Here is an 11,510-nt window from a genome sequence, read left to right on the forward strand (position 1 = left end):
GTCGTTTTTTACTTGACTATATATTGACTATGAAGTGAGCATATATAATATGAATAAGAATTCTTTTTTTTTAATTTTAAAAATCTCGATTTTCCTTACTTGATATATTTGCTTCTTTACACACAAACAAAATTATAGAAACAGAAGCTTTTGTAGATATAGAGAATGGAGAAAATGAAGGGAAAAAAACCCTTTCTTTTGAACTAAGAAATTTGCTAATAATGGCTGAATGAGGCTTTTCCTGTCTTCTTCAGCTATAACCTTAAAGCAGTGTTCACACACATTAAAGATGTCAAGGCTAAGAACGCTGCCTTAAAGAATAATAACCTTTTCCCATATTTAGAAATTTGCTAAGGTTGACATTCTTTCTTTCTGTCTAGTGCAGTGCATTTGACATTTGCTTTATCTCCAAAATGCTCATTATTTCCTGAGTTGTTAGCAAAATCTGAAGTGTTTTGCTAAGTAAAATAGAAGGGTGAAAATTCTTTTTTACTTGGCTTAAATTTGATTCACTATGGAAAAAAAAAAGAATGGAGCCAATTTTATATACCTACAACTCCTGTTATATACAGGAAAAAATAAGTTTGTTTGGCAGTAAGTTATATCAATATATCTAGGAAGGAAACAGATTCAACTGTTTTTACATTTGAACAAGTAAGACCCTAGGACCTTAAGAAATATCATTTGCAATAAAATATTGCAATTTTTTTCTAAGTTGATGGCACTGATAGTAACTAACCTGAGCACAAGTTTCAGTAAACTCTTGACATATTTGTAGCAAGGAGCAGCTGGCCCTTTAAATAACAATCCGGCCTTAGGTGTTGAGGGGGAATCATCTGATCCCCAAGAACCAATAGAGGAAAAGCAGAGGTTTTATTGTGTTTTTGGCAGGAAGAGTTGGCATTTTTTGTAGTTGGCTGGAATCCCAGATGAGGGAGGTTACTTCAGGCAAGATTACAAACTTGGGAGTTGTTTTGTTGTAGGCTAGAAACACATTAGGGTTTTTCTATATTTTATTTTATGGGTTTTTTTAACGGTGCATTGCATGTCTGGAACTTTATCTTTCTTTGACATCTGTAATAAGCTTGATATTTTTTTTTTGTGAATTCTGGAGTTGTCTGGCTACCTTCTAGCACCAGCCTCAGATTGGCTGAGCAAATTACTAGCAAAATTTTGTTGGGTTTCCTTTCCTATAATTTACTTAGATCGAGGTTTGGATGAGGATTTCCCCTTCAATCCTCTCCTGGTTCCCCAGACAGCTGGTGGGGAAGGGAGAACATAGTTTATTATGAAGGCGTGGTGGCAGCAAAGGGACCAACTTTTTGTCACTATTTACCTCCAAGCACAGGTTACTTCAGAACTGAAGTATCACAGAAGAAGAGTCTGTGGAGATTGTCAGTCATCAAAGTCATGGTTGTCCCAAAGGTGCTTTATCAAGAGACAACTGGACTTTCTTTGTTTGTCCTTGAAGATGTTTCGCTTCTGATCCAAAAAGCTTATGATTCGCAGTCATAAGAAGGAAAAAACAAAAAGTCCAGTTGCCTTTTGAAAAAGCACCTTCAGGACACAGAGGAAGGGGATTTTTTTTTCCCCTGAGGGCATCTTCATTATTACAATGTTGTATTTTATTTTATTTTTAGTAATGCTAGTTTTCCTTTACCTTGTTAATGCTGATTATAGGATTAGACAAGCTTCTACAGCATGTTTCTGTCTGCTTAATGCGAAGAGAGACTGTTCTGGTGATCTCTGTTCTCGGGTTTTTAGTTCTAATTTGACTGGAGTAGGATGCTTTTTTCATCAATCTTACCAACTCCAAATATCTTATTCTCATCTTTATTGTATTTGTGTGTATGTGTCTCTGTGCCCTCAAGTCAACCTTGGCTCCTGGCAATGTCTGGACAAGTCCCTGAAGTTTTTTTTAGCAAGATTTCAGAAGTGATTTGTCATTGCCTGTTTCCTAGGAGAAAGTGATTAAGCCAAGATCACCCAACCAATAGTATTGTATCATTTGCGTACCTCAAATTATTTATGGTTCTTCCCCCAATCTTTACTCCAACATCAGGCAGTTCCAGATAAAATTTCTGCATGAACCCTTCAGCATATAGATTGAACAAAAATGGTAATAAAATACATTCCTGTCTAACTTCCTTACTGATCCTGAACCAATCTGTGTCACCCATAAAGTGTTCTCACTGTTGCCTCGGTGTACAGTATATAGTGATCTGAGAAGTCTGATCAGGTCACTTGGGACACCAAGATATCACACACGAGGGGATAGACGGGGAACTCATCAAATTTGCAGATGACACCAAGCTGGCAGGAATAGCCAACACTCCAGAAGACAGGCTTAGGATACAGAAGGATCTGGACAGACTTGAACACTGGGCACTATCTAACAAAATGAAATTCAGTGGTGAAAAAAGCAAGGTTCTACATTTAGGCAAGAAAAACCAAATGTACAGGTATAGTATAGGGGGTACCTTGCTCAATAATAGTAACTGTGAGAGGGACCTCGGAGTCCTAGTGGACAATCATTTAAATATGAGCCAGCAGTGTGCTGCAGCTTCCAAAAAGGCCAACACAGTGCTAGGCTGCATTAACAGAGCGATAGAATCAAAATTACGTGAAGTAATAATACCACTTTACAATGCCTTGGTAAGGCCACACTTGGAATACTGCATCCAGTTTTGGTCACCGTGATGTAAAAAAGATGTTGAGACTCTAGAAAGAGTACAGAGAAGAGCAACAAAGATGATTAGGGGACTGGAGGCTAAAACATATAAGGAACGGTTGCTGGAATTGGGTATGTTTAGTTTAACGAAGAGAAGAATGAGGGGGGGACATGATAACAGTGTTCCAATATCTCAGGGGCTGCCACAAAGAAGAGGGAGTCAAGCTATTTTCCAAAGCACCTGAAGGCAGGACAAGAAGCAATGGATGGAAACTAATCAAGGAGAGAAGCAACCTAGAACTAAGGAGAAACTTCCTGACAGTTAGAACAATTAACCAGTGGAACAACCTGCCTCCAGAAGCGGTGAATGCTCCAACACTGGAAGTCTTTAAGAAGAGACTGGACAGCCATTTGTCTGAAATGATATAGGGTTTCCTGCCTGAGCAGGGGATTGGACTAGATGACCTCCAAGGTCCCTTCCAACTTTTTTTTTATTATTATTTTTATTATTAGTAGTAGTAGTATTAGTATTAGTATTAGTATTACATACACACACACATTATATATATATATATGAGTATGTGTGTGTGTGTAGATAGATAGATAAATAGATAGATAGACAGACAGACAGACAGACAGTAGGTAGAACAAGAACTTGGTGTTTTGACTGATAACGATCACTGTGAATCTTTCAGTGAATAAATGCAAATCCCTACAGATGAAAAAAATATAGCCATAAATGCAATCAATACATCATAATCAAATACTTATTTCATGTAGAAATAGATCCCAATGACATGAATAGATTTTATTCCCAGGAGAAAGATCATAAAATTGCAGCCCAGGCTGCCAAGGTATGAAATAGCTAGCTCTTTCTTTTAAAAAACATTGCTTTATAATTCAGTACATTATACTTCTTTCAAAAATGGTCAAGTATTGTCTATGGTTAAAAAAAAACATTTAAATTGCAGCAGTAATTGGAACCATATGAGCCAATTTGCAAATCCCAATAAATCAGATTTAACAGTAGGTTCAATCTGCCAAATTATTCCTCCTTGCACCAGTAGATGTAACAACCAAATTAGGGAATTTTCTTCTGTGACTATTGCACATAGTGTTCCAACTGGGAATCCCTGATTGTGTTTTGTTTGGTGTAAATGTCCAGAGAGAAAATCCCCAGCTTCTCTTGCTAGTGTCCTAAGAAACGAGAAGTGAAGCAGTGTGGGGTTTTGTAATTGTTCTCTGTTATTGGGTACCACATTTGTCAGGCTTCATTATAAAGCGTGATTATTTGTTTTCACTCTTTTTGAACATGACAATTTAAAACAGGAATCAGTCACTTTCTACTCCTCAACTTGCAACAGTTTGTTTTGTGACCTTTCAAAGTTACAATGATACTGCAAAAGGTAAAAAATGTGACTTAGGACCATTTTTCACAGTTATGACATTTGCAACATGATCATGTCATCAAAATGCAGATGGTTGGCAACTGATTTATACTTATGACCATTGCTATGTCCCAAGCTCATGTGATCACCTTTTGCAACCTTCTGACAAGTATAGTCAATAGGGAAGCCAGATTCACTTAAACTGGCTACTAACTTACACAAACAGTTGTAAAATGGGGCAAAACTCACTTAACAAATGTCTCACTTAACAACAGAAATTTTGAGCTCAATTGTGCTTGTAAGTTGAGGACTACCTGTATTATCTCTCTGTTTAATATAAACAGATACTTTCTACAAGAGAAAGTATCATATAAATCCATATCTTCAGGTGTTAACTTTCACATAAAATTAAATGCATGAAAACATTTGGGCTGCATAGAAAATTCTTTTATTATCCACAAAATAATTCCTTATCATCTGCAGTTGTTTGTTCAATTTTTATAAATTGTTCTCTATTAGCAATAGTTAATACAGTTGCTTTTGGTGCTTAAAAGGGCTGCCCTCTCAAATAAAAAGTAATCGTGAATTTTGGCAGTGGTTTGCTCTCCAAGCTTGTTTCAATTTATTTTCTGAAAGGTTCGTTACCAGACTAGGTAACATCATGGTCAGTTGGTCATGTGATTGTTTGTTTGTTTGGAGCTATATTTAAATTCTGAGCAGCTGATTTGTTCTCTTGTTGATTGGTTGTTTGAATGGTCTGGTTTCTTACGTATTTATATGCTGGATCTAGATCAATATGCTTGTTAATTGCTCCTTTAGTAGAATACCAGGCTTCAATAAATTCACCTGTGTGGCGGGTGTTGGCATGCCCAATGATTTTTGTTCCTACCTAATCGAACTGGTGTTGTTTATTATCAATGTGGTTTGAGATCAGAGATTTTTGACTGTTAGTTGATGCTCATGAACCCTTGTTTGTTTTATTGTTTTTATTGTTTGTTTCAAGTAATTGTGATTGCCAGTCTTCTCCCTAATTCTGCTGTTATAAATGGTGAGAAAACAGACGAGGGTTCATACCAATCTCTTTATATAGTTGTGACTTCTTTCCAATTGAAGCCACAGTCTAAGTGTATCATGGATGCTTAGAAATGACAACTGTTTTATAATCTATGATGCCTCTGACAACAGAGGTGGAAAGAGTAAAGCAAGAGGAAGTATCATGGTGAGGTTCATGAAAATAATTTATAAAATAGTGATGATTTTGAGCTGAAATATAGAAGGAGATCTTAAAATATGTCACATACTGAATTCAGTATTGATTTATGTTCTATGTTTTGTTTTCTAGACATGGAGATGACTTGATTGTGACACCGTTTGCTCAGGTAGGTACCACATGTTATATGGCCGGAAGGAAAAAGGGAGAATTTCTATTTTCAGCTTAAGGCTTCCAACTATAGAGCTAGAAGAATTATAATCCTAGCTACAGTATAATCTTAACTGGCAAAAGAAACAACTTTTATTTTTACCTGTATTTCTTGATGAAGTTACAATCTGTCATTAGTTAGACACTATATAACATGATGCACTTCAATGGTGCCAGACACATCTGAATGATTGCAAAGGCACACTGCTTGACAAAAATCCCCAAGACAGATGTTAGGATTCAAAGCCAGTCTAATAATCTGGTGACTATAGATATCCTAAGCAGTTGCATTTGTAAATATTTCTCCTACCTGGTGTCAGTTATGGCACTAGAATTGTAATTATTTCATTTTAAGCATATAAAGAGTTATTCTCAAACATACATGCCACTGTGTTATCAACAAAACAGGATTGAATGAATTTATTTGAAAATTTCCTTATTTCACTTAGTTACCAAATATTAAAAGGATTTTACTGCACAGTTATTTTACTCTTCTAATAGTTTGGACACAATTAGCACAAAACATTTATTGTCAAAATTTTGTCATTTGAGAGAGGAATAGGAGTTGTTCTCTAGGAAATGTTGTTTTCCCTAAGACAAAGTTTACTTTTAAAAAACAAATAATGATTTGGTGTTTTAGTAACAAAGAGAGCATTAAAACTATCATCCTAGTATCATTCTAGTATGTATGCATTGGAAAAGAATAAGCAAACACTTCAGGCACAAAACAAAATCCTGAAAAGATTAATAACTCTGGTTTCTCTTCAGATCACACAATAACTTGTTTAGGAAGCCACCTGTTCAGAAAGCTGTCTGTTTATTGTTGCCAAATAAATCAGGGAGAAAAAAGCAGCATACCTGAGAAATTTGAGAGTAAATTTTTTATGCACTTTGTTTGCTACAGGTGCTTGCCAGTTTACGTACTGTACGGAACAATTTTGCTGCATTAACCAACCTTCAGGATCGAGCACCTAGCAAGTAAGTGTGGTCTTTTTCTGTTTCCTGCCAAGTTTGTTTTTACTTAAACGCACCTTTTACATTGCATAAGTTCTCCGTTATGTAAGTGTGCTTCAACACAACGCAGTTCAAAGATGGGCTTCATTTAAACCATCCCTAAATGCATCCCTAAATGCTGAAATCAGCAGCCTGACTTCTGACTTTTGAGAAGGGAAATCCAATACAAGTGGCAGTTATTATAAAAAAAGAGAAAAGAAAAAAATCAGTCCCATCTGCTGAAAATGGGGAAAGGTCCAACCTTCCTCGTGTACATTATATGGCCATACTTATTTTGAGAGTTGAAAGTTCATCATATGTGGAAAGCATTAGGTTGCTGAACATTGTTCTCCCAGACCCAGGGGGAGGGGGGGGAAACAGGTATAATCTCAAACTGTGTATTTTCTATGTTGCATTGAGTGTGGCCTTTATATTATCAATTCTTTTGGTAGTTTTAATCATTTTTTAAAAATATCTTAGTCTTTCCCAAGAACATAGTGAATAATGAATACATTATTTCATGAAGATACCTTTCATTTTTGACTCTTTCTCTCCCTTCTTCCCCAGACGGTCACCCATGTGTAACCAACCATCCATCAACAAAGCAACCATAACAGGTAAGACACCTTAAAACAGTCACACTATTTTAATAAAGTGATGTTACTATCTTGTGAATCTATCACACTTTGCATAATCTGTTTCTGATATATAAATACTTTATAAACCCTTTTAAAAGTTCATAAATCTTACCTGTAGCTCGTATAAGTAGAATTTTTGCTTGATCTGAAATCTATCTTCCAGTTTCCCAAAAGTTTTTGTTTTTTGCTCTTTCAAGCTACTTTATGTAATTTGTATGAGCTTTATCATTACAAGGTGGCTGAGGAAGTTGCTTTTACTACTGTTTTCATCTACACATCACTCTAGCTCTCTGTGGCCCACACTTCTGATCTGAAAAAAAATAGTGGAGAAATTCCTTCATAATACATTTTCTATTAATTTGATACAAACATGAAAATCTCTCTAAATTTTTCTTGTTTGAATAAAAAGAAAGCAATATCTTTTTTTTAAAAAAAAATCAAGATAAGTGATAAGTAATAATTCCGAACAAGGTGTATCCTTTAATATCCTTATTGTAAATGTAGGCCAGAATGTACAACATCCATCATACTTACACTTCCTGGCCCCCATTTGCTCAGGAATGAATTCTTGGCTATTGACTTTTTTTGGTAACAGCACTCAAATTTAAGAGTGGTTTATCCACCATTTCAGGTTTCCTTCAGTGTTGTATAGTGATGCTGGATAAAAATATTTTGTGTATTTTTAAATGAATTGCTGCAATTGTTCCTTATTAAAAGTTGCTGGGAATCCCATGATACCAGAAAGGGGAACTTGAATATGGACGTCAGAACTTCAGCCAGAGTTGGATAACATCTAATAAAAGGGATCTATGCATAATGAAGCCCACTGCATATGCAGGTTAAGCTTTCTGCATGTAGTGGTGGTTGCAGTCATTTTTGGCAGGAACAGTAGATTCATTCATTCCCTGAAGGAGTGAGGGAATCAATTTTGCAATCAGTTCCCCTAGTTTGAAGAGGATTGATGCAATAGCTTGCTATGTGACAGAGTGCATAAAAATATTGTTGGAAAAGCATGCTCTTTTAGCCATGCTGTGGCCTGCAAATAAAGCAGTCACCCTGAGCAAATCTGCTGCCTGTATTGCAAGCTTCCAGAAAACGCCTACATACACTGCCCAGTTCCTTTGGGGAATATAGGTGGGATGTAAATGAAGTAGTCAAATAAAGCACAGTACTGCGTCTGTTGATGCATGCCCAGGCTTGCTGCTCCAGGGGACTTTCCCATTCTTTTAGGAGAGAGGAAAACCAGTCTTCACATGCCCAGGATTCTAGCTCCAAGGTGAAATGAACAGAGAGGGCTATACTGGGAAGCATCATGTGCATATCATACACATTTTTCTCTTCCAGAAGGGATTGTTATATCATTGGAAAGTTAGCACTGATTTCAGCTAAGCATTAAACCCCATAGTACTGCAAAATGCAAAGTAAACTCATTTTCATTTCTGTGAAATATAATACATATGATGGGTTGGTCATAGGTTTTTGTTCTTTCTTTCATTTGGGGGCAGTTTTGTTTTAAGAGCAAAACTGGACACTGAATTGAATAACTGAATTTTAAAAAGAAAAGAAAAAGCAGATACAAGGTGGGGGAAGGAGAGGGAAATACTATGAACCCTGACATAAGGAATAGAGAAATGTTAGCTGTTTCCCTGATCTAAATTGAGTCCCTGAGTTTGCAGTTTACTTTTAAGTCATCTTGCAATTGCCAATTCTTACAGCCCACATCATTAGAAAATTTATAGGTATAATGAAGTTGATGCCAAATAAGTACTTATCCCAATCAAGACCTTAGATGTATGGATGTGACTAACTTGAAAGGGTACTTTTCTGTACTTACTGCTTTATATTACATGACAGGCATGTATAACTTGAGGACATGCTAATAAAGATGAGGTTTCATTGCAGAAAAACATTTATAGAGTAAAATACAACTTATAAAACATAAGATATTCATGTATGTAGATCTTAGCGTTTATAGACGTTGTAGCCACTAGTAAATTTAAATCCTGCTCTATTGATGCTGTTTTGAGAACAAGGATACTATTTATCTCCTTTTCTCTACTCTTAATTTTACATCACTTGCTTTCTTTTATGAAAAGGGATGCTCTTCTTTTCTAACCATTAGCTGCTTTTTCTTTTGCCATTTCCTGCCCTCTTATTTTAATACTGTAATTATTTGGCCAGTGTGTTGAATCACTGACATATAAGGATTCCTAACAGCACTCTTCACAATTAATATCCAGCAGTTTGAGTTAATCTGCACAGCTGTCTGAAAGTTGTGGAGTACTGCTATTCTGATGGGACATCATTACAGCAGTCCCATTAAAACACCTTACATGAGCACAGTTAGAAGGTGAAGGATTATTATGTGGTAAATCTATATCAAAATATATAAGGGAATAATTGATGACAAGGCGTGTGGTGTTGTAAGCCTTCAGGTTGGTAGAAATCCATTTTGTAATTCAGAAATAAGAATATTGATTTTATCTTGGAATGAGGAGAGAGTCTAGTCTTACGACAATGCAGCATTCTTCACAAGAATATGTTATATTTATAGATTGACAATATTTTAATTTTTTCACTATATAAATATCAAGAAAGAAAAGATTTGGGATAATTGTGAGGAAGCCAGAATAATTTTAACAAGTATGTATAAGATTAATTTTGTGCTGATTCAGTTCTTTCAAATTATTTTCTGTACACTAAATGCAGATACTATATTTATTATGCTAGGCCAATCCAAGTTGATTAGTTATAGGTCTCTAGTCCCCACCTTATGTTTTCCAGAGCATCCTCAGATTGGACAGCTAAAATTCAATGATTAGCAGCTTTTAGCACCATGCATTTACTTCTCTGAGTCATTTGAAGTTTGAAAATAGGTTGATTAACCTTAACACACCTATTTTGAAGTTTTAATTATTTAAGATTCTAAAAAGAGCTGGAATGTTTTGATCCCATTCTGCCAGTAACAGTCGGTAATTATCAGACATACCCTTTATGATCCTCAGAGTACAATATAATAAAAATGCAGCTTTGAGGTAAAAAAAAAACCCCATTGTTTTAAAGCTCAGCCAGGGTATAAGAAATACCAATACTTTTCTTTCTCTAATAGCAATTACTAAGATGACAGGACCCCATTGACTCTGAAGTTCATTATTATTCCTTAAAACTAGATACCATCTTAAAATTTACTTCTTGGTTTAATCCAGCATTCTTGCAACAGTAGCCTACAGTAGGCATCAACGCTATGAATTTATGTTTCATGATAGCCATAATATTGGGAAAGGATTGCAAATTTAAAGCTGTTTAACAGTATAATCCTGTGAAATCCTACTCATAAGCAAGTCACATGATATTTACTTTGGCTTACACTCAGGAAAATATTAATAAAGCTGAAGATTTAAAAGAAAGTTGAAGGAAAAAAACTGTATGAGAATAAGCATGGAATTTCCTCTGGAAGCAGCATGTGAGAGTCTGAACCTAATATTTCTCTTCTTGTAAGAAGCTTTCAGCTTTCTCAGGTCTGAGATTTAAACTTCAAACTATAGGGGTTTGCTTTTTTCCCCTGGATGGGTCAGATCCAACTAGCTGAACAAATATAAAGCTGATCCAGACGTTTAAGAGGTACCAAAGGTACAATTTCATATTTTGTCTGAACTGGTTACCCTACCCCCGATCATAATATTATATTTGATGTCATAATAGTTACCATAACAACCGACTTTACAGTACCAGCAAAGAGTTTCCAGGCAGAGTACATAAACCCCTGATAACGTGGCAATATAAGGTTTATAAAGACATGCCAAGGCAAAAATAATGTTCCAAACCACCTTAGGCTTTTACATCAGTTTGAAATTTGGCTCCAGATTTCTCTCTCATAGTGTTGCCAAAGGTGTTGAAGTTCTGACAATTCGACCTGTGTTCCTGGTTAAAAAAAAAATCCTACTTAGTGGTCTTTAGGTGCAGAACAGAGAATCTTTTTAATAGCTTTAGGATGATTTTAAAAAAAAGAAAAGAAAAAGAAAAGAAAGAAAGAAAGTTTGCTATGTACTGAATGCTTAGCGGAAGAATTAGCAATCTCAGGTTCAAATCAGTTGAGGCATTCATAGTAGACTTGATAGCCAAAGTCATGGTCTCAGTCTGTGATTCAAAATGTGCAAAGCTTCTTATCAGCAGTCAAGGCTCAGTAAGGAAAAAAGCATTGTTTTAAGTCTGGATAAAATGTTGTTGAGGTTACCAATACTACAATTTTCTCTCAATGTTGCCTATAAATTTAACTTTCCTCATATTTTTGAAAAGGCTGTTACAGAAGAACTGAGGACCAAACTACTCAAAATTCAGGAAGATCTGTAATTAGAATTTTCTCTCTCTCTCTCTCTCTCTCTCTCTCTCTCTCTCTCTCT

The 11,510-nt window shown here is 35.6% G+C and overlaps 1 protein-coding gene across 1 annotated transcript in view; it reads left to right on the forward strand.

The window, feature by feature from the left end:
* The window catches only part of LOC107286725 (cAMP-specific 3',5'-cyclic phosphodiesterase 4D), a 364,765-nt gene that overhangs the window by 256,431 nt on the left and 96,824 nt on the right, over positions 1-11,510 (forward strand). The window contains exons 3-5 of the mRNA XM_029283998.1: positions 5,402-5,438; positions 6,384-6,457; positions 7,040-7,089. Coding sequence (XP_029139831.1) covers positions 5,402-5,438; positions 6,384-6,457; positions 7,040-7,089 — 161 coding nt within the window. The remainder of the gene's footprint in view (positions 1-5,401; positions 5,439-6,383; positions 6,458-7,039; positions 7,090-11,510) is intronic.

The sequence above is a fragment of the Protobothrops mucrosquamatus genome, unplaced genomic scaffold (assembly GCF_001527695.2).
Source record: "Protobothrops mucrosquamatus isolate PMUCROS unplaced genomic scaffold, P.Mucros_1.0 scaffold318, whole genome shotgun sequence".
NCBI lineage: Eukaryota > Metazoa > Chordata > Lepidosauria > Squamata > Viperidae > Protobothrops > Protobothrops mucrosquamatus.